Source organism: Leucoraja erinacea, chromosome 28 (genome assembly GCF_028641065.1).
Source record: "Leucoraja erinacea ecotype New England chromosome 28, Leri_hhj_1, whole genome shotgun sequence".
NCBI classification, from domain to species: Eukaryota; Metazoa; Chordata; class Chondrichthyes; order Rajiformes; family Rajidae; genus Leucoraja; species Leucoraja erinaceus.
The window spans coordinates 2,008,529-2,032,730 of record NC_073404.1 but is presented as its reverse complement, the minus strand read 5'-3'; the positions used below and the strand labels follow the sequence as shown (position 1 = coordinate 2,032,730).

The 24,202-nt window shown below is 44.2% G+C and overlaps 1 protein-coding gene across 22 annotated transcripts in view; it reads left to right on the top strand.

The window, feature by feature from the left end:
- Nucleotides 1–24,202, top strand: part of ncor1 (nuclear receptor corepressor 1) — a 171,226-nt gene that overhangs the window by 47,461 nt on the left and 99,563 nt on the right. For 19 of the 22 annotated variants that reach the window (XM_055657492.1, XM_055657491.1, XM_055657489.1 and 16 more), the window contains exons 7-14: nucleotides 2,995–3,051; nucleotides 5,487–5,539; nucleotides 10,006–10,072; nucleotides 11,739–11,911; nucleotides 16,359–16,464; nucleotides 17,805–17,983; nucleotides 18,724–18,778; nucleotides 21,900–22,001. In XM_055657492.1, coding sequence (XP_055513467.1) covers nucleotides 2,995–3,051; nucleotides 5,487–5,539; nucleotides 10,006–10,072; nucleotides 11,739–11,911; nucleotides 16,359–16,464; nucleotides 17,805–17,983; nucleotides 18,724–18,778; nucleotides 21,900–22,001 — 792 coding nt within the window. The remainder of the gene's footprint in view (nucleotides 1–2,994; nucleotides 3,052–5,486; nucleotides 5,540–10,005; nucleotides 10,073–11,738; nucleotides 11,912–16,358; nucleotides 16,465–17,804; nucleotides 17,984–18,723; nucleotides 18,779–21,899; nucleotides 22,002–24,202) is intronic. The other 3 variants (XM_055657496.1, XM_055657484.1, XM_055657498.1) reach the window with 1 other exon arrangement.

Sequence of the window (24,202 nt, the reverse complement as noted above, 5' to 3'; positions counted from 1 at the left end):
TGTCCACATGACCTTTTTCCAGAACTGTGGTTGCTCTTTTAAGTACTTCTTGGCAAACTGTAACCTGCCCATCCTATTTTTGCGGCTAACCAATGGTTTGCATCTTGCAGTGTAGCCTCTGTATTTCTGTTCATGAAGTCTTCTGTGGACAGTGGTCATTGACAAATCCACACCTGACTCCTGAAGAGTGTTTCTGATCTGTCGGACAGGTGTTTGGGGATTTTTCTTTATTATAGAGAGAATTCTTCTGTCATCAGGTGTGGAGGTCTTCCTTGGCCTGCCAGTCCCTTTGCGATTAGTAAACTCACCAGTGCTCTCTTTCTTCTTAATGATGTTCCAAACAGTTGCTTTTGGTAAGCCTAAGGTTTGGCTGATATCTCTATAACAGTTTTATTCTTGCTTCTCAGTCTCATAATGGCTTCTTTGACTTTCATTGGCACAACTTTGGTCCTCATGTTGATCAACAGCAATAAAAGTTTCCAAAGGTGGAAAGACTGGAGGAAAGACTGGGTGCCGAGCACTCTCTTATACCTGCATTAAGGAGGCAATTAAACACACCTGAGCAATTACACCTGCAACGCCATCTGTCCCATATATTATGGTGCCCTGAAATGGGGGAATTATGTATAAACACAGTTGTAATTTCTACATGGTGAAACCAAAATGTATAAAAATGGCCTTTATTAAAATCTGACAATGTGCACATTAACCACATGTGATTTTGTTATATTACAAATCTCAAATTGTGGAGTGCAGAGGCAAATAAATAAATGATGGGTCTTTGTCACAAAAATTATGGAGGGCACTGTATGTGTGCTGAGAGCTTTGAGAGAAAGGCTTTAGTTTGCACAGGCTGAATTGCACTCAGAAACCGGGCTGCCTGGTGGTTCAGTTGTATAAACAAATGGCTGCCTTTGATAAAAATCAATCTGAGTATTGTTGGTGACTGGGCTCACTTTTACGAATGAGTGAGAGATGTGTTGAGGCGTCGTTACTTCCACATCCACTGAGATAATAATTTTGAAGCCTTTCGAACTTGACACCTCATCATCCATGGATAGGTTTCTGAGTTCAATCTGTGAAAAGGGTAGTCTGGTTCCAACAAAATCTCCATGGGGTTAAAGCCGAGTAACAGTGAAGTATACATGCATCTGGGACGTGCGATTCAATTGGCAGCTACAGTAAGACTCTGTGCCAATATATCCAAGCAGACTTCACAGCTGAAAAGAGTTATCAGGTAAATAATGGCTCTATACATGTAGATATTTATTGGCACCTCTAGCCAAATCTTTTCTCTGACCTGAAGGGACCTTTGCCTCTCGGGCTACTGCATTCTTCCATGTCAACCAGTACCCAATCCCCATTCCATTGCATTTCCTTGTGTTGCACTGTTTAGTTTAGTTTAGAGATACAACGCAGAAAAGGCCCTTAGGCCCACTGAGTCCATGCCGACCAGCGATCCCCACACATTAACACCACCCTACACACACTAGGGACAATTTTACACTATACCAAGCCAATTAACCTACAAACCTGTACATCTTTGGAGTGCGGGAGGAAACCGATCGTCTCGGAATAAACCCACGGGGAGTACGTACAAACTCCGTACAGACAGCAGCCGTAGTCGGGATCGAACACGGATCTCCGGCGCTGTAAGGCAGCAACTCTACAGCTGCGCCACCGCGCTGCCCTGTTTCACCTGGAAACAGGTGAAACAGCAACATAATCAGATTTTAAATGTAGCGTTTTATTCTCTGCTCCTAATGTGGTCCCTTCTACATTGGTGAGGTAAAGCATGAATTGAGTTGCCAGTTTGAAGAAAACTTAAGCCCAGACCTAAAGATTGTTCCCCTTCATCTCTAACCTCACTGATCTTAGGTTTCTCCACTGTTTCAAAGAAGCGAAATGCAGAAATTGTACCCGTCTTTGACTCTGCATATTCTAGAAACACCATTGAGCCCGACCTTATCAGATAATGAGATTTTTGCAATTTCATTATGAATTTTATGTATTCACAATTTTTCTTCTGGAAATTTCAGCTGATGGCTGCTTCCCCTCTCCACTTGCAGGCTATCTTTTGTCTCCTTGTCTTGTCTTAAAATTGCATTATTTCACCATACAGTTTCCACCCTTCCATTGTTTTAATCCATCTACCGCCCATCATAGCCTATTTTCTCTATCCGCACCTCCCCCCAACCAGCCGCAAAGAACATCTTTCAAAAACTTCAAAGTTCAGTTTAAAGGTCAGGACTCTCAACAAATGCTGCAGATTTTTTTCCTTTATCATCTGCTTTTATTTCAGTTTTCCAAAATGATTTGTGTTTGTCTGGTCATGTTTTGGTCTCCAAAGCCAACAGATACAGAGATTTAACCTTAGTGGGTGGTATTTGTTCCATTTTGCAGAGCGGCTTTGTACCTGAACTCCTATGTTTATATTGTTTTGGTTCACATTAATAGTCACTGTGACCTGTACAGGCTCTGAATCTCACAGCCCGTATGACTTCAAAGTTGGTGATGTGGTAAATGTAGTTCATCCGTGCAAAGCAGGAATCTGAAGGAAACGGATCACGGAAAGGCCACATATTGACTTTTTCATTCTTCAGGTTAATCACGAGGTGCCTGAACTGAAGCTTGTGCTAAAGTTGCCGTAGGAATGGCAAATTCTTTACACCTAAACGTTTCGTAAATTTCTTGGTATTTTTTATCAGGTTATCATATCTGGTTTCAAGGCAATTCTGTAGCCTGCTTATAGCTGTCAGGATCGTAGTACTTAAAAAGCTAATTTAAAAAGGGCACAATGTGCTGGAGTAACTCAGCAGGTCAGGAGGCATCTATGGAGGACATTAATAGGTGATAACGTGGATCGGGACTCTTTAATCTACAATTTAAAAGCTGTTTGATGTGCTGACTTTCATAGATAATTGAATCAGTGGTACAGAGTTCATAGCTGGTGAATGTGATGCTTTAACAGTTAATGTTTACTTTTGTTAACAGAAAAAAGCAGAGGAAGCTCACAAAATACTTGAAGGTCTGGGCCCAAGAGTGGAGCTGGTAAGTGTAAATTTGAGCTTCATATTCACTGTAACTGTTGCATTCTCCCATATATCACCATATGTAATCTTCTTCTTTCCGTGTTCAACTTGTTACAAATGTTGACCTTGCTGTCATCGTCCGTCCTGAAAAGGACGCAAGCTTCAGGTGACAATCAGTGGAAGCCATCACTTGTCGCAATAGTTGACGGTTGTAGCAGAATTCTGCTATAGGGCCAGTTTATATAGTGAAAGGCTATCCAGTAGTTCCGGGCGCATTGAGCATTGTAGAAGGATTATAGTTGGTTATCATTGCTTGCTTTCTGTTGCCGCTGCTAAAATCAACTGAAGGTGAAAGAGTGGGAATAGCTCCATGCCAGCAAGCAAATATAATGTCTTGCCGTTATTCACCATCCACTCCTCACTTTTTCTGATGATAAAATAAAATTCTGGATGTCAGTAAATCGTGATTACAAATTTGTATAATTAGATTTTGAAAATTCATACCAAAATCACGGGTTAGAGTTTGGGCAATGTCTGCATGGAACAGTTGGTGATGAAATACTGGGGTTTTGTACTACGATATAGGTTTATTGCTGTATGACACATTGGTACAGTACTGGCAGGGACACTTGTCACAACATGACATTAGAGTTTGGTATCATCATATTAGAGATACGGTGCGGCACACATGGCGCACCGATACAGTTGCTGCCTTACAGCGCAGAGACCCGGGTTTGATTCTGACTGTAGGTGCTGACTGTACGGAGTTTGTACATTCTGCCTGTGACCACGTGGGTTTTCTCCGGTAGCTCTGGTTTCCTCCCATTGGCTTCTGTAATTGTCCCTAGTGTGTAGGAGGGAGCAGGGAAAGCAAAGGCAGGAGAATGGGGTTGAGAGGGCAAGATAGATCAGCCATGATTGAATGGCAGAGTAGACTTGATGGGTCGAATGGCCTTATTCTGCTCCTAGAACTGATGAACTTATGAAGCCAGGCCACCATGTGCTACAAAAGTGGTAAGGAAACCATTAGAAAACATTGTGAGAGACAAATGATCGAGCATTTATTAGATGTGTTTATTAATGAGAAATCCTGTCACGCAAATGTGATAGATTTTTGTTGGAGATAACCAAGTAAATTGCAGTATATGTTGTGTACATGGACTTCAATGAGACCTTTGACAAGGTGCCACACGGTAGGTTGGTCCAAGGTGCCACACCTGGTTGGCAAAATTGATCCAAAATTTGCCTTGGTAACGAGGGGAGATATGGAGCATTTTTTCTGAATGTGATTCGGTGACCCACGTGTACCCCAAGGATCAGTGCTGGGACCACTGATGTTTGTGATGTAGGAGATAAGTTTGTAGCTACTACGAAAACAGCTGAAGGTGGAGATATAGAGGAATTTTGGAGCTTGATATAGATCAGTTTGAAGTTGATGGGACAATGGCAAATGGAACATAAGCTTGACAAGTGCGAGGTGATGCATTTTGAAAGGCATACAGGGGTAGGACATACTCAGTAAATTAGGACCATTAGAAGTGCTGATGACAAGAGGAGCCTTGGCATACAAGAACATAGATCCCTGAAAGTGACAGCTTGCCTTTATTTGTTGGCGACATGGAATATAAGAGCTAGGATATCATTTTGCAACTTCATAAAAAGTTAAGTAGGCCACACCTTGTTGCAGTTCTGGTCACCAGACGATAGGACGCATGTGATTGCACCAGAGAAGGTGCAGGAGAGATTCACCGAGATGCTGCCTGAATTGAATCATTTTAGTTGAAAGGAAAGACTGGCTTGGCTGGTGTTGCTTTCCCTGCAGCAAAGTATGTTGAGGGCTCGATGGCTGGGAGAGGATCTGTAAAGGATTGTTTCCATAGAGTTTGAAATTGAGCTGCTTGCAGAGGTGGTGAAGACGGATACCTGCACTACATTTTAAGTATCTGGACAAGAACTTAAATTGCCACAGCATAGAAGGCTAGAGACCAAATGGGATGGTTGTAGATGGGTCCAATGGTTGGCATGGACACTGTGACCTGAAGGGCCTGTGTGATTAATGACACAAATCACTCTGATGGTTTTCCCCGGGTGCTCCGGTTTCCTCCCACACTCCAAAAACGGACAGGTTTGTAGGTTAATTGTCTTTGTTTATGATTGTAAATTGTTATTAATGTGTAGGATAGAGTTAGTGTACAGGGATTGCTGGTCGACGTGGACTTGGTGTGCCGATGGGCCTGTTTCCACCCTGTATTTCTAAGTTCAATTAAACTAAACAAAATTGAATTTTTGACACAGTTTCATGGACTGCTCAGGGAGTTTCTCAAATGAATGTTGCTCTCTTTGGTGAGTGGAACAGTCTTGAGCTTTCCTGATTATTATTTTGGAATTGTAATACATTTGATTTTAAACATTCAATGATGTACTTCTGATATTACTTGGTTTTTCCCCTTTCAGCCACTGTATAACCAGCCATCTGATACGAAGATTTATCATGAAAACATCAAAACGTAAGTGATATCAAGTAATCACAGTGCTTAATCATCTCAAAAGGGTGAGATGATGTGTATGGAGAGCTGTTTCCCTGAGTAGGTGGTACTGTTAATTACATTATAAGTAGCTGTTAATACACCATTATTCCAGCCTAATTCATGAGATGGTGCTTGACTGTCTGTTCCCAGTACTTTCATTGGTTTGTATAATGTAACAAAATTCATCCATTTAAAATAAACTAAATTGAATGGCTAGCTTTCCCCAGTGATACTTGTATTGGAACATATCATGGGGTATGCCTGTGCTTGTTTGTAAAAGGCCAGGGCACAAGGTGGCTTCATCTTTATACCCATTTGAAAAACAAAATGAAAATTCGAGAAAGAAGACTTATAGGTGAGATAGGTATAGCCTCAAGATGTGCATCTTGATGATGGAATGGTAAAGAAGGCATAACTGGGACGACAGATGGCGCAATGGGCTAAGTGTTCGGCTGGCGACCGGAAGGTAGCCGGTTCGAATCCCGCTTGGCGTGCATACTGTCGTTGTGTCCTTGGGCAAGACACTTCACCCACCTTTGCATGCATGTGTGTGAGTGATTGGTGGTGGTCGGAGGGGCCGTAGGCGCAGATTAGTAGCCACGCTTCCGTCAGTCTGCCCCAGGGCAGCTGTGGCTACAGAAGTAGCTCACCACCACCGAGTGTGACTGAGGAGTGAATGAATAATGCGATGTAAAGCGCCTTGAGTATCTAGAAAGGCGCTATATAAATCCCATCCATTATTATTATTATTATTATAACGTTCATAATTCCAGAAGCAGAATTCTGTAAACCAGCATCTGCAGTTGTGTCTATCTATTTGAAATGTGTCAATACCCTCATTATGAAGAGGTGAATATAGTAGTTAGGAGGTATACTGCTAGATTGATGGTGCCAGCTCTGGCAAGGTGTGATGATGATGGTTAGATTGCTTAGATTTTTTTTTTAATTTCAAAATAAACTTTATTCAGGTAATAAATATATACAACACACGAGCCCCGTGCAACAAATTCATCCGACATTTTCGGAGGCTATGCAAATTATTCAATACAGTCTACATACATTGCTCAAATTTCGCAAATTTATCCCCCACCCTTGCCACTCATGTGGCCTACTGGCGTGGGATCTCTTCCCGTATTTTGAGGGCGTCTCCACCACACCCTGCCCCCCATGTTCAGCAGCGGAAGGACCCTAGACTGTGGTCCTCCCCCACGAACCTTGGCATTGGCTGCACCGAGCTACAGTGCGTCCCTCAGCACGTACTCCTGCAGTCTGCAGCGGGCCAGTTGGCAACATTCTCTGACGGACATCTCGCTCCGCTGGGTGGTGAACAACGCTCGGGCAGACCAAAGAGCGTCTTTCACCGAGTTGATGACCTTCCAGCAGCACTTGATTGCTTAGTTGTTGATCACATTTAAGTAATTTAAAAGGCATAAAGGACCATGGATCAAGTGCTCATTGGTGAGATTAGTTAGGAGGCCCTTCTAAACCAGCATGAACAAAAATGGAGGGGATGGCTTCCCATGTCATAAATGTTCTGTAACTCAGGCTTTGTTGGATCTGTGCAGAAACCAAGCCTCCGGCCCACATAGAATAAAGGCTGATCTTATCTTTGATTTTTTTTTGGTTTAAAGGAAATGGCGCAGTATACACCATCGATCCTTATCAATACATATTTGCAAGGTGCAAAGGAAGTGCTGGGAGGTGGTGTTAAATGTCAGCATAGCTACAAAGAATGATGAGGCCATGTGTCCCAGTGTTGCATTTATGAGTCCAGTCTATGAAGGTTTGTCTGGGGAATATGCAGACCACTTAACCAATGTTGGGATTGAAGACACAAGGAACTGCAGGTGCTGGTTTACAAAGTGCTGGAGTAACAGCAGGTCAGACAGCAAGTTTAGAGAACATGAATAGGCATAGTTTTGGGAACGGGACCTTGCTTCAGACTGACTGAAAGAGAGGTGGGGCTGGGACAAAACCTGACAAGTGATGGGTGGATACAGATGATTGATTGACAGACAGAACATAGCATAGTAGAGCACAAGAGCAGCCCCTTCACCCCACAATGTACTCAACATGATGACCAAACCATTACTTATCTACTTGCGCATAACCCATATCCCTCCAATCCCTGCAAATACATATGCCTATCCAAAAGTATTTTAAATGTCACAAGTGTATCTGCTTCATCATAATCATACTTTATTAGCCAAGTGTGTTTTGCAACATAGAAGGAATTTGACTTGTCATACAGTCATACCAATAAAATGTAACCAAACACACAAAATAAATTTTAACATAAACATCCACCACAGTGACTCCTCCACATCCCTCACTGTGATGGAAGGCGAAAAAAAGTTCAGTCTCTTCCCTTCTTTGCCCTCGAACCTTCCATTACACCGCACAAAAAATCACTGGCTGCCCACTGCCCTCCCTGAAGGACATCTTCAGCTCTCGCTGCCTTGGCAGGGCAACCAACATCCTGAAGGACCCTTCCCACCCTGGACACAACCTGTTCCACCCGCTGCCCTCTGGCAGACGGTACAGGTCTTTCAAAACTCGCACAAACAGACTCAGAGACAGCTTCTACCCAATAGCCATACGTGAACTTAACAATGCAAAATAAGAAATAACACTCACATTCAACTGAATGGTTCTACCTCAGCTGCTATTGTTATTTATCTGTAATTTTTTAAATATGTATATATTTTTACATTTTCCTATATATTTAAAATTGCTCTTGTAAATCGCCCCGTGGGATTGACTTTTAAATTTTGTTGTACCATGTGCAATGACAATAAAGAGATTCATTCATTCATTGTAGGGGCGATCTTGGCTCCCGCAGCTGGCAGTCGGGCCCGCCGCATCGCGGAGCTCAAGCTCTAGCATGAGAGGGGGGGGGGGGGGTGTCTCGGCCTGCTGGTGGCTGGGTTAGTAGTGAGGAGGGAGCACGGGCCAAGGACAGTTACAGGTGATGTCTGCATTGAGAGTAATAGTGTGAGAGCAGAGCATGCAGAAGGACTGGGTTGCTGCTCTGGGCAAGGTTAGACAAAATCTGCTCAAACAGTATATATTGTCCATTGTTGTGTTGGCTGGCACTGATAGTAATATTAATTGTGACTCAAATAGATACTGAACAGAAAAGAAATTGTTTAGAACAAAAAAATCAAACAAATTCTCGAAGGCAGCCTCAGAGTTTCAGTCCTTGTATCACACAGGGAACAAACCCCATTCGAATACAAAAAATAACAAGACTATAATCATGCTATAACTAGGGCTGTACAGTCCACATAATTTTGCTGTGGGTTTGAACCTCAAACATACACTGATAATCAGTGAGCTCAAATGAATTTCCATGTTTTTCTAGCTGGTAATTATTACTTGTAATTTGGAAAGAGCAACGCCTTGTTTTTGGATGCTGGTTGTACAACATGTGCAATAATTCATGCCAAAATTGTGTTATATTTATTATTTTTGTTCATTGATTAGTGCAAAAAATTCATCGAGCACTAAATTGTGGAATCCGCAGGAAAATCTATTTCCCTTACATTGTCCAAACAGCCGTTTACACTTTTTTCCCTCCCAAGATTTTAACAGCCCAACTATTTAAGAGCAGTCACTCCACTGAGATGACTGTATTCCCGGCAATGAAGACACACCTGCGTCAAAGACGCATCCCCTTTTTGAGTTGCTAAATTTTGAAAAACAGCTGGCGGGACAAGATGAAGGGTTTGGTTTAGTCGGTAGAAAGGAAGATGTGAAACTCCTTCATGGAGGCAATGAGGACCGGTGAGCAGCCAGTCTTTGCCCCATTAGCGACCCGCCAACCACCACCTCCACCGGTTGCGCCTGTGCCGAAGGACACCATGGCTGGTTGGCAGGCGGGCGGCCGGCAGAAGGCGCTGAGGTGGTGGCTGGTTCCGCTGTCCGGTCCTGGTCCGCAGCCACCCGAGCTACTTCCCTCCCCGGCCACAATGCGGTAGCTCCGCGTCCAGAGCGCTGTGGCAGTGGTTAGTGAATGAGTTGCTGGCATGATCCCCGACCCCCTCCTTCTCAACGCTTTTGCTCTCCCCGCAACTTTACACCTGGCGGCCCAGCCAAGTAAGTTTACTACTTAGCGCAGCCCAGGCTGTGCTGACCCTGGCCAGACTCCCCACGCGTTGCGAAAGGAACTCTTCCCCCCCGCCCCTCAGCGGTGATATCCTTTTACACCCGCTTCCCATCAGCTGCCAGTAATGAGGGATAGACTTGGCTGTCCCTCAGTACAGCAACATCGTACTTGATGTTGCTGTACTGATGGGATAGCCAAGTCTATCTTTCTTGGCTAACAACCTAACCTTCGGCCTCCAAGAGGCAGGTAAATTTTCATGCCTTATTTTTGGGTAAAAAATAGCGTCTTCATTGCTGGGAAATACGGTAATCCCGGATTTACAACTTGTATCTTGCAGAAACCAAGTAATGCGGAAAAAACTGATCCTTTTCTTCAAACGGAGGAACCATGCTCGTAAACAGAGGGTATGTTCTACTACGTAACTTTTCTATATTCAAATGTAAATGGTGAAATTTGACGACTGCACCCGTGCAGAACTCACTGACTTCATTAACTTTACTACTAATTTCCATCCTGCACTCAAATCTACTTGGACCATCTCCGACATCTCCCTACCGTTTCTTGATCTCACCGTCTCCATCACACGAGATAGATTATCGATTGACATTTATTATAAACTTACTGACTCCCACAGCTATCTAGACTACACTTCTTCCCACACTGCTTCCTGTAAAGACTATCTCCTACTCGTAATTCCTCCCGTCTACACCGCATCTGCGCCCAAGATGAGGTGTTCCATACCAGGCTCATTCTTTAGGGAACAGGGGTTCCCCTCTTCCATCATAGATAAGGCCCTCACTTGGGTCTCCCCAATATCCCACAGCTCCGCTCTTGCTCCCCCTCCCCCACTCGCAACAGGGACAGAGTCCCCCTAATCCTCGCCTTTCACCCTATCAGCCATCGCAAACAGTACATAATCCTCCAACATCTTCGGCACCTCCAACGGGATCCCACCACAAGCCACATCTTCCCATCACCTCCCATTTCCACAGAGACTGTTCCCTCCGCAACTCCCTGGTCAACTCGTCCCATCCCACCCAAACTACCCCCTCTCCAGGTAGCTTCCCCTGCATCAGCAGGAGATGCAACACCTGTCCCTATACCTCCCCCCTCGACTCCGTCCAAGGACCCCGACAGTCTTTTCAGGTGAGGCAGAGGTTCACTTGCACCTCCTCCAACCTCATCCACTGTAACTGGTGTTCCAGGTTTGGACTCGTATATATCGATGAGACCAAGCGCAGGCTCGGCAATCGTTACACTGAACAGCTCCGCGCAGTCCGCCTAAACCTACCTGATCTCCCGGTTGCCAAACACTTTAACTCCCCCTCCCATTCCCATACTGACCTTTCTGTCCTGGACTCCTCCATTGTCATAGTGAGGCCCAGAACAAATTGCAGTAACAACCCCCAACACCTCATATTTTGCTTGGGTAGCTTACACCCCAGCAGTATGAACTTTGATAGACACAAAATGCTGGAGTAACTCAGCGGGACAAGCAGCATCTCTGGAGAGAAGGAATGTGTTACATTTCGGGTCGAGACCCTTCTTCAGACTGATGTCAGGGGAGTGGGCAGGACAGAGATAGAATGTAGTTGGAGATAGAAAAACTGGTGGGAGAACTGGGAAGGGGGAAGGGGATGGAGAGAGGGAAAGCTGTGCTCTTTGAAGTTAGAGAAGTCAGTGTTCTTACCGTTGGTGTGTAAACTACCCGAGCGAAATATGGGGTGCTGTTCCTCCAATTTGCGCTGGACCTCACTCTGACAATGGAGGAGGCCCAGGACAGAAAGGTCAGATTGGGAATGCAAGGGGGAGTTAAAGTGCTGAGCAACCGGGCGATCAGGTAGGTTAAAGTGGATTGACGGGATGTGTTCAGCGAAACGATCGCCGAGCCTGCGCTTGTAGTCGCCGATATACAGGAGGACGAGACCCGAAACGTCACCTTCTATCTAGAGATTCTGCCTGTTCCACTGAGTAACTCCAGCATTTTGCGTCTATCTTTATATCCATACATCTTGTTTCCCGACACATATAATATTTCTTAAATCCCTTAAAATGCTGAATGTTTTACAGGAGCAAAAGATCTGTCAGCGCTACGACCAGCTCATGGAGGTGTGGGAAAAAAAGGTTGACAGGATAGAAAATAACCCTCGACGGAAGGCCAAGGAGGGCAAGACTAGGGAATATTATGAGAAACAGTTTCCAGAAATTCGCAAGCAGCGGGAACAACAGGAACGTTTTCAAAGGTATTTGTTAAAACCAAATTCCATTCATTACTTAAACTCTTACAAATTGAAACATCTAAATAACACACACTTTCTCACCAATCTTTAAACCAAATGCTAAATAAAGCGAGTCTTCCGTGGGTGTAGGAACGTCCAACTGATTGGTGGGGAAACAAATTTGAATGGGTTACGGGTGGCAGAGTGGCACCGAGGTAGAGCCGCCGCCTCACAGCGCAGGAGACCCGGGTTTAATCCTGACCTCGGATGCTGTCTGTGTGGAGTTCGTGCGTTTTTCCTGTGACCGCATGGGTTTGCTCCGGGTGCTCCGCTTTCCTCCCACATCCCAAAGGTTTGCAGATCAATTGGCTTCTGTAAATTGCCCCTAGTGTGCAGGATGCGAAAGTGGGATGTGTGATCAGTGGTCGGCATTGACTCGGTGGGTTGAAGGGCCTAAATGCTTTATCTCTAAACTAAGACAGCTGTGTAAGAGTAGTTCTGATTTTGTTGCCTGCATTGTAACTGCTGCAACACTAAAATATATTTGAGAAATTAATTAATATAGTCACAGAATCATCCATCATAGAAACAGGCCATTTGGCCTACCACATCCCTGCTGATCATGACTGTTGCCCTCCAGTCATCTGGTACCTCACAGTGTGCACCCATCTGTACTAATCCCAGCATCTAGCACTTGGCCCATAGCCGTCAATGCATGTGTCATTCATGCTCATCTAGACAGTTCTGACAATTTCTGTACTGCTCACAGATCTGTCGTCACCAAGTAATTCCTTTCTGTACTGCCTGTAAAAGCAGACTGCACTTGTTGCCCTCCAGTCATCTGGTACCTCACTGTGTCTAGCGAAGATTTAAAATTGTTAGCCAGAACCCCAGTGACATTTTCCCTTGCCTCCCAACCTGTGATAAATCTCAATGACCCTGTGGCTTTATCCACCTTTAGCTCCGCCAAAGCATCAAGCATCTTCTCATATAGTGGGAGTTATACAGCAGGGAAATAGGCCCTTCGGCCAAACTCGTCCATGCTAACCAAAATGCCCATCTACACTAAATCTGAATGCCCGTGCCCAGCCCACATCCCTCTAAACCTCTCCTGCCATGTACTTATCCAATTGTCTTTTAAATATTGTTTTAGTACCTGCCTCCTCTGGCACCACATTCCATATACCCACTACATTCTGTGTGAAAAAGTGGATCCCTAGGTCCCTATTAAATCTTTCCGTTTTCACCATAAACCAATTCTTGTTTCCCTGACCCTGGTAAAAAAAAGACTATGTGCATTCAACCGATTATACTCCTCCTGGTGGCATGGTGGCGCAGCGATAGAGTTACTGCCTTACAGCACCAGGCACCTGGGTTCAATCCTGACCATGGGTGCTGTCTGTATGGAATTTGTACGTTCACCCCGTCACACGGGTTTTCTCTAGGAGATCCAGTTTCCTCCCGCACCCCAAAAGCATAGAAGTTTGTAGGTTAACTGGCTTCGGTAAGAATTGTAAATCGTCCCTAGTGTAAGGTAGGATAGTCCTAGTGTACAGGGATCGCTGGTTGGCATTGGGCACGGTGGCCCATTGTTTTGCGATGTATCTCTAAACTAATCTGAACGTCAATAAGATCACCCCTCAGTCTTTATGTTCCAAGGAATAAAGTCTTAGCATGCCTATGCTCTCACTATAATTTAGTCTCAAACCCTGCCAAGAATCCTCTAAAATCTTCTCTTTCCAGCTTAATGGCATATTTGCTATGACTAGGTGGCCAAAACTGAAGACAATACTCCAAGTACTGCCACACCAACTTGTCTTGACCCAACCTCTAAGTGCCGAAAGCCAATGTACCAAATGTCTGGTTCACAACCTTGTTCACTTGTTCTGTCACTTTCAGGCCTCCCAGTTGCTGCACCTCCCTTTGCCCACTGGTCCCAAAGTACTCCCCTGCTGACACTGTAGTCACTTGCCTAGCCCTATTTCCCAAGAGAAGGTCAACCGTTGTCCTCTCTCCATGGTAGGTCATAGACATTTGGACAGATGCATGGATAGGAAAGGTTTAGAGGGATATGAACCAAACAGGGCATCTTGGTCGGCATGAGCAAATTGGGCAGAAGGGCCTGTTTTCGTGTGTAGGATTCTTGCATTGAAATTAATGCAATTGAATCTAGCCCTCTCTCGCTCCTTGCAGTGCTCCTGTTTGGAGTAACTCAGCAGGTTAGGCAACATCTCCGGGGAACATCTCTACTGAATTTGCAGTCACTGATCTTTAAATCAACTTCCAACCTGTTCCACAACTTTACTACTACTATGGATCCTGTCCTTCTGCCAATCTAGCTTAAACCCTCCCGGGTAGCACTTACAAATCTGCCCACAAGCATATTGGTCCCTGTTCAGTTCAGATGGAACCCATACCTTTAGTATAGATTGTTCATACTCCAGCAGAAATCCAGCGGTCTACTCCCATTACCCTTCGGGTAGTCACGCAGCCACTCTTTGCCTGTACTCCGCGTGTGACCACCTCGCTATCACTTCTATCTATCTATGATGCTCATGGCATCTTGGATAATCCAAAGTGTGTCCAGCTCCAGTTTCAGTTTCTTCCTGTGGTCAAACAGGAGCTGCAGCTGGACACATATCCCTCAGGTGTAGTCACCAGGGACCGAATCGCCCACAGCCTGCAAGAGGAGCATGCCACTCCCATAACTGTCATCCTGACTGCACTAAGGCAATAAAGGAAAGTTGAAGAGACTTTACCACACCTTACCTCACCACTGCTTAGCCTGCTTACCAAAGCCCCGTGAGCCCAAGCCTCATCACTTATTTCTCAAACGCAACACTTGGAACTCGATCACGATCGCAGGCGCCGGCATGGGGGGACCGCCGTGGGGGAGGGGGATGATCAATGAACAATGGAGGACCCGGCGTGGGGGCCCTGCCGTGTGGGGGAGGGGAGAACAAAGGGGATCTTGCACCGGGGTAATTTGTAACTTTGTAAGCGCCCTATATGGGTGACCATTACATTCCTTGGGTATGCAAGCAAAGAATTTCACTGTGACTTGTCACATGACAATAAAGTATTCATTCATTCACACATTCATCATTCATTCATCCATACAATCATTCATTCATTCAGTCATCCATTCAGTCATTCATTCATTCATTCATACATTCATTCATTCATTCAATCATAATGTTTGCTCCGCCATACCTTGCCGTCTTATTGCCTGATATGCCTCACCATTAGCTAAACAGAGACGCTTCCTTGGCCCTGCCACGGTTAGCCATAGAAAAATGCTTCCTAAGCCCTGCTCCAAATCCACGCTGCTACCACCTGGTATAAACTCTAGTTTTAAACTCCCTTACCCTGAGATAAAGACTGACCATTAACCTATCCCTATCTTCAAAAGATGCTGCTTGACCCGCTGAGTTACTCAAGCCCTTGTGATCTACGCAAGATTCCAGCATCTTCAGCCGTTTGTGTCGACAACTTATACCTGTCTGAATTAAATTGTATCTGCCATTCCTTGGCCCATTTTCCCAATTGATCTTGTTGTAATTTACAAAAACCCTTTTCACTCCACTCTATCACCAATGTTGGTGTTATCCACAATGTTATTAACCATGCCAACGACATTCTTATCAATATCGTTAACATAGATGACTAACAACAGTGAACCCAGCACCAACCCCCTGTGGCAGACCACTGGTCACAGGTCTCCAATCTGATCAACAACTCTCCACCAAGCCAATGTTTTTATCCAATTGACTAACTCACTTTGGATACCATGTAATCTGTCAAATGCCTTGCTAAAGTCCATCTTTATTTAAATCCGTCTATATTTATGGCAAGGTAGACAAAAGTGCTGGAGAAACTCAGCGGGTGCAGCAGCATCTATGGAGCGAAGGAAATAGGCAATGTTTCGTCCCGAAACCCTTCTTCAGCAAATTGCTTTCAAATTTCACAAACTCCTTCACTAAATTCTCCATTTCCCTTTGTGCCTTTTTCTCCATTTACAAACTAGTTTCCTTTTTGAATACTGATGAAAAGTATTTATTTCGGATCTTATCTGTATCTGCATAAATTATCCCTTGTCCGACTTTTACTCTTTTTTTCTTTTGTCCTTAAAATAGCTAGAAAACGCCTTCTAATTTGCCTTAATCTTGTCCACCAGTGATATTTTGTGACCCCTCTATGCTATCCCAATTGATTTTATGCATGCTTCTCTACATATTTTATACTCTTCACGGCCCTCCCTCACATAGGTCTCTACACCTGTCATGTTGTTACTATATCTCTTATCCGACCCTCAATATCCCTCGACATCCGGGGTTCCCTGTATTTGTTGCCTTAACGCTCGCCCTCAAGGGAAAATATTGGCCCCAAACTATTTCTCTTTTGAATGCTTCCTATTGTGCATATGTACCATGTATTGTTTTTCATGTTTTGAAATGATTAAAAATTTCAGTGACAATCTTTCCAGGGTTGGACAAAGAGGAGCGGGGCTTCCAGCAACTATAGCCAGGAGTGAGCATGAGATTTCTGAGATCATCGACGGACTTTCTGAGCAGGAGGTCAGATATTGCTCAAAATTATTGTTCGCTCAAGCCGACAACCTCACCTTGTACAACATTTACCTCATTAATTGACACGGGCGGCTGTTTACTGATGGTATTGTTGCTGCTGAGGCATGAGACAGGAACTCAAGAATGGTTTTGTTACTATTACTATGATTCCACACTTCAGTTATTGCATCCACTTGCCCAATAATGATTTTTATGCTACTATTGGGCTTTGGAATCCGTCAATGACCAAGGTATTCCAGATAGGTTGAGACTCCCGATCCTCTGCTCTGGACATCTCATCTGATTCAGAGTTTATTGTTTGATCATTTTATCGGCGGTGATTCATAAAATCCTGATGCCTCATTTGGGTTCCCCTCTCCCTGAATTCTAACGAAAAAGAGCTATTGTTTGAATTGGACTCAATTCCTCATCACCAGACAATGGCTAGCAAAACCACTGGCCAGAAAGCAGTTCAACTAGAATCCATGCAAAGACCAATTAGACCCCCTTTTAGTGGGCTGGTTCCAGAGGTCTGGGCTGTTGACCTGGAATTCAGATGCCATCACACAGCTGGGAAATTTAAATCCAAGTCAGTAAATAAAATCTGGATTTAAAAAAAAAGTGGTGTGTAAGGTGCCCATAAAACTGCTGGAGTGTTGAGAATATCTGTCCCTAACTGACATTTAGGGAAGGAAATCTGTGCCCATTTGTTGGCAGCCAACTCCCCTCCAAAATGATTATTGCCCCACTAGTTTAGGGACATTTGGAACAGGAAATAAATTCTGGTATCACCATCAATGTTCACACCCCAGGAGTAAATAAATAATATAAAATCACAGTATTCCAAACTTGTGTGAGGAAATATAAATTACACTGATGTCTATGGCTTTGAAGTTAAGTTGTACAGTTATGAAGCAGTTAGTGATTTAGCCGGAATTGTCTGTCTACCTGAGATCGGACAGAAGGTTGATAGTTCATGAGTCATAGGAGCAGAATGAGGCCATTCAGCCTATCAAATCTACTCCGTCATTCAATCATGGCTGATCTATCTTTCCCTCTCAACCCCATTCTCCTACCTTCTCACCACCTTTGACACCTTTACTAATCAAATAGTAGTGAGTTCTTCTCAGATCCTGTTGAGCAACAGGCAGTTTGAGGTTTTTCTTTAGTTTGTTCTCCTCTCCATCACCATGTACTGAGAAGTGCAGTAGGCCAGCAGTGACTGCCAAAGCAGAGTCGCTGGATCACTTTTCAGTCCGAAGGATGTAAAACTAGTTGACTAACCTATCAAGAGAAGGCTGTGGACTCTTTATTGCAGTGAATTAAATCTAATGGACTGTTATTTGCAGAACAATGAGAAGCAAATGAGACAGCTTTCTGTGATTCCTCCAATGATGTTTGACGTGGAACAGCAACGGGTAAAGTTCTTGAACCTGAATGGAGTAATGGATGATCCCATGAGGGTATACAAGGAGAGACAATTTATTAACGTCTGGTCCGAGCACGAGAAAGAAATCTTCAAAGAGAAGTAATTACATTTTTGTGCCATACATTGATGAACAAATTTGTTTTGTTTTTTAAATTCATGATTTCTTTCCCAATCTGCTCGTGAGTTCCCACACTTTCAGACTCGTGTACTACATCAGAGCTTTCCATGTAAGAACTTGTAGATGGTCAAGTCAAGCAGGCGTAGAGTCGCTCAATGTAGCAGCTCTGTGTTTCCTCTTGTTTGGGTATGGAAATGCACAGATAAACCTTGTCTTTTCAAAGCTGGAATTTTCAGAGTCGGTTTGATTCTCAATATAAATCCCCTGAAAATTGACTTCACTGCAACCGTGGGAAGCTCTTGTGGCTCTTTTGTAAATATATTAACAAACCAGGCACGCCTTTGCAGTTAGCGTCAAGCAGCATCGAAATAGGCCCTTCAGCCCCACTCGTCCATGCAGACCAAGATGCCCCATTTGCCCGCATTTGGCTCCATATCCCTCTGAACCTTTCTATCCTTGTACATGTCCAAGTGTCTTTTAAATGTTGTTATTGTTGATAGTGTTTTGCTTTTGGCTTCAATCAGTTTTGATGTTGCACATGGTTTAATATAACTTGACTACCTTTACTGTTGATGCAATACAATAGTGACATTAAATGAATGAATTATTTTATTCTGCTTTCTGTTAACGCTTGCTCACAAGGAAAACAAGTGCTTTTGTTAAGCTTCCGCTCATTAATTGATTATTTGATTTATTGATGAGACATTTCTGCTTTCAACAGATTTGTTCAACACCCTAAAAACTTTGGTTTGATAGCATCTTACCTTGAACGGAAGGTGAGTAGCTTATTCGCACATTTGGCTCTGGGAAAGTACCTGGTAACTACTCTTTGCCATTTACTCTCTTTGATTAATTTGCTTGGAATACATTAAGACTGCTTATTGTGATAATGAACTAAATCCCCCTGAATAATTCTTTATGTAAACTTTTATTTATTTTTATATATATATATATATATATATATATATATATATATATATATATATCGCATGTTTATAAAAACATTTTCTAATGGTATAAATTTCCTCTTCAGAACATGGTGGGGGGGGGGGGGGGGGACACTGTGAAGTTAGGTAAACGTGGCAGACCACAATTTCATTCACTTCTGGGCCTTTTGGTGCCTGGAAATGTGATCATGACTTTATGGCAGAATTATGATTAGTGCAGAAACATAGTTTACACAGAAAGTTTGAACAATTGGCATCAACAAAAATGCACCATCTAGTATTTTTGATCTTCACCCTGATATACTAAAAACAACAGTTCGAGTTTGCTCGCACAAAAATTCTAGAACATTGAATGGTACAGTTGACCCCCATGTTACGTAAGGATTGTATTCCTGCAAAACGGTCTGTATCGCGGTTTTTTGGAACACAAAGCCGCATCATCTGTGCATGTGTCAAGAAATGTTAGGGTGGCACGATGGCGCAGCGGCAAAGTGCTGCCTTACAGCGCCAGAGACCCGGGTTTGATCCTGACTGCGGGTGAAGTCTGTATGGAGTTTGTATGTTCTCCCAGTGACCTGCATGGGTTTTCTCCGGCTGCTCCAGCTTCCTCCCACACTCCAAAGATGTTCAGGTTAATTGGCTTGGTAAAATTGTAAATTGTCCCTAGTGTGTGTAGGATAGTGTTAGTGTGTGGGGGTCGCAGGTCAGCGCAGACTCTGGGCCTAGATGGAAAAATAAATTTGGGTTGATTTATTTGTTATTTTTCACACAAAATGAATTCACATAAATTCTTTACTCAGGCTGTTTCCTCTGGAACTGGAATGTAAAACACTTTAACTTTTATCAGGCTGTTCCATGGCATTCTGCAGCATCACTGTCACACTTCACACCGAACGTTCCTTGCATCCGATTACTTTTCTGCATTCCAAATTAACTTCCAATTTTGATTTGCCGACACCTATCATTTTTCTTACTGCTTGCATCGTGTTGGAACCACAGGCATCAGTTATCCCCAAGGATTATATCCACCCAGGGTTGGCAAGAAACTATGTTCATAGCTTATCATCTTTGAAATGCAGTCAGTGCAGATTATGCTTTACCAAGGCAGCATCACTGCCTTGGTAACCCTGAACCCAAATACAGTATCAGACACATAGGTGTGGATTATGTTGCCCATAAAAATCTCGTAATTTTATCCTTATTAAAGGAGGTGCCAGAACACCATTTGCCAGAAAATTGGTGGTGGGCCTGTAATTAAAAGGGTGCTGCTTGCTTCGAACATGTATCTCTTTTAAGGACTGGCCCCCGAGTTGCAACTGTGAAATCTGAAGTTGATACAGTGTGTTGTTACCTAACAATATTATTTTGGAAACCTTTATTTGAAAGCACATGGTCTTTGTGTGGCTTTCTTGTTAATGGCAACTGGTTGGGAAGGAGGCACTGAAGGATTCATTACCTAATGGCCTTATCCACCAAGCATTTGCAGGAAGGTATTGTCATACTGGAAGGGAGAACTAAGGCAGATCTCTGAATCCTTGATTGTGAGGGTAAAAATGCACATCCAATAATTTAACTGGACTATCCATATTACTACTGATGATAAAAGAACTGGTCAGAGCTGGAAACACATCTCCATTTTTCCCCCAGACGCTCTATCATCTAAAAGGACAGTGGTAGATTGCACTTAGTTGTTGGATGACCAGTTCCCAGCACAATCAGAAGCATGGTATTTTCCAAAGCAGACAGCCATTTTGATTTGCACTCCGTCCTCCACTATGAACAGTAGCCCCCTGATCCAATGTACACTGTCTACAGGCTGCTCTGCAACAACTCCACATAGTTTCTTCAACATCTTCAAACCCATGACACCCCAAACCAAACTGACACATCAATTTATTGCCCATTCTAATTTTCCTTGAAGATGATTGTGATTCACCTTAAATCAAGAATAGGGAAGGAAGGTGGGGGGGGGGGGACTTGGGCTGTCGTGGCTGGTAGAGCAACAGAGATCCAGGTTCAGTCCTGACCTTGGCTGCTGTTTGTGTGGAGTTTGCACATTCTCTAGAGCAGGGGTCAGCAACCTTGTTCTGCATAGGGGCCAGGACGCATGTCTGTGAGCGGATGGCGGGCCACATCTATCACGTGTACACATGGATCCCGCCTCCAACCGGCTCCAGATGGCAGGCATCGGATCACGTGTTCACAGAAGGTGCGTCGCCGTGCCGGCAGTTTTCCGCAGTATGCGGTACAGCTCGGAGCTTGGTTGCGCTCGGGGCTTGGCCGCACTCAGGGCCCGGCTGTGCTCAGGGCTCGGCGGCTCCACCACTGCGGCCGTCAGCGCGGGCCTCCTTGTGTCACCGTGCCGCGGCTTCCGGCCCGGGAGGTACCGGAGATGACGGAAGTCTGCGGGCCGGATGAATACGGGAAAAAAAAATACGCCCGCGGGCCGGATGATTTTGGGTTACGGGCCGTAGGTTGCCGACCCCTGCTCTAGAGCAACAGAGTGAGATCAGGGAGATCTTCATGGCATAAAATGCTCTGCTTAAGGTGTCATATAAAGTTAATTCAGTAATGATTTACTGAGGAGTTAGGATTTGGAAAGAGTAGATTTGTAGGGATGCAGGGAAAGAATGGGGGGGAATAATTGGAACAGATGTTCAAGGAGCCAGTAAATGCTACACAGCTCAGATGGTTTAGGGCACAGAGTCAAGCCCAAGGATAATGGCATCTAGAGCGTAAGGATAAAAACAACACTGATGTGTTTGGTGAATTGAGATGATTGTTGAAAGCATGTAAGGCTTCATAAGTACAGGATATGTGGGAAATACCGTGAGGTCCATGATGTATTAAATGTATTGAGATTTCAAATCAAATGAAGCAGTAAATTGAAAAAGCAAATGTTTTATTGAGACACAACTTTGTTCTAATGAACTGTGTTTTGTTTCCACAGTGTGTAGCAGATTGTGTTCTCTACTATTACTTGACCAAGAAAAACGAGAACTATAAGAACCTTGTGCGGAGGAATTATGGTCGTCGCAGAGGGAGGAATACGGTAAGACAGCATAGTTCAGCGCTTCAAACTGCAGAGCAAGAGTAGGAGAATTGGGACACTTTATACACTGAATGGATGGACAGTAAGCAACTACAGGGGGAATGGTCAGCATTAGATCATTTCTGGCGTGTTGATCATTATAATGCCCAAGATAGACACAAAATGCTGGAATATATCAGCAGGACGGGCAGCATCTCTGGTTAGAGGGAATGGGTTACGTTTCAGGTCGAGACCCTGAAGGTCTGAAGAAGGGTCTCGACCCGAACTGTCACCCATTCCTTCTATCCAGAAATGCTGCCTGTCCTGCTGAAATATTCCAGCATTTTGTGTCTATATTTGGTGTAAACCAGCATCTACAGTTCCTTCCTTTGCATTATAATACCTAATGCCAGTTTTGTAACTGCCGTAGTCACTGCCATTATCAGTAGCTTAATTTTCACCATCACTGCCAAAAGCAAACAGTGTAAGCATCCGTGTCACTGGAAAGTGTCCATCGTGTCATTGGCATTTTATAAATAAATTAAAAACAAGAGGGGAACTCGGAACAGATTGGTGCCACTCAGGAATAAAGGAGGGAATTTAGACGTCTGAGGATACAGGGAAGATACTAAACGAGTACTTTGCAACTGTACTCACCAAGAAAGGGACATGGAGGACAGTGAGATCAGTGTGGGATATACACTAAACCTCCGCAATTTTGGATCTGTACAATAGTGAACCGAGGTGTTGGCGGGCGCCGTCAACGTTGGGTAGTGGAAAGGCAACGGCGGGGAGAGAGTGAGCAGTAAAACACTCTTGAAGAACGTTGCATTCGTCACGGGTTTGCAGTGGCTGCCACAAGGCGAGATACCGGGGTGTTGGATGCAGGCGCAGCACGCACCACTGTACCTGCACTGTTACCACCCTGGCAACACGCGCCTCGTTCACCGGGTAACGGTAACGGCACAGGCCCCCAATTCCGCCAGGTTACTCTATGAGTGGCTCCATTGGGCATGCCTCTGGTTGCGGGAGTGGTAAATTCGAGCAGCATGAAGGTGGCGTGAGTGCCGGGCAAGTTCTGTACACAGAGAGTGGTCTTGAGAGCAGGTGCGATAGTGGCATTTTTGAAAGGAAGGGACGTGTGCAGGCAGAAGGAATTAGTTGAATTTGGTGTCATGTTCAGCACAGGCCTCGTAGGTTTTGCTGTGCGGTTCCATGTTCTGTGTAACTGCACACCGTACTCCGCAAGTGCAGTCGTGGCACATGGAGACGGGGGCCACATGTGCCCTGAAGGATCGTTCTGCCAGACAGAGTATTTGGTAGCGAGTAAACTGTTGAGGAGGATAAAACCACCAACCCTCTTATAGGCTGAGGGTTGGCCTTATTAAGGTTTATAAAATCATGAGGGGCATGACTGAGATGGATGGTCACAGTCTTTATCCCAGGATGGGTATGTCTAACATTAGAGGGCTTAGTTTTAAGATGAGAGGAGAAAGATTTAGAGAGCTGAGTGGAATGTGAACCAAACTGCCAGAAAAAACTGTAAGGGTGGATAAGTTGCAAAATTTAAAAGACATTTGAACAATTAGATGGATAGGAAAGTTGTGAAGAGATTGAGGCTAAACGCAGGCAAATGAAACCAGCTCAGGAGGACAACTTTACCGGCATGGATATGTTGGGCCGAACGTCCTGCTTCCCTACTGTATAACTCCATGACTCTAAAACGTTTGCATCTGCCCATAGCAGCATTGATGGAAACAAAGCCTATTAAGAACACTATTCCTCCTAAAGCGAAACATTATCTGTCCATTCCTTCCACATGTTGCTATATTTAAGAGGGAGTTAGATGTGGCCCTTGTGGCCAAGGGGATCAGAGGGTATGGAGAGAAGGCAGGTACGGGATACTGAGTTGGATGATCAGCCATGATCATATTGAATGGCGGTGCAGGCTCGAATGGCCTACTCCTGCACCTAATTTCTATGTTTCTATGTTTCTATATGCTGCTTGACCAAAGCTTTTCGATGTACCTCAGTACGCCTGACAAAAACCTAAACATTAAGACCCACTGTGTTCCTCCAACACTATTAGTTTTGCTCAAGATTTCAGCAGATTTGTGTGTCTTCAAAGATGGAAACAAAATAACTGAAAAGTCTAAAACTTCCTGGTTAACAACCATGAAAAAAAAAGTTCATATTCTGCTCAAAGAACTTTCTTCAGAATT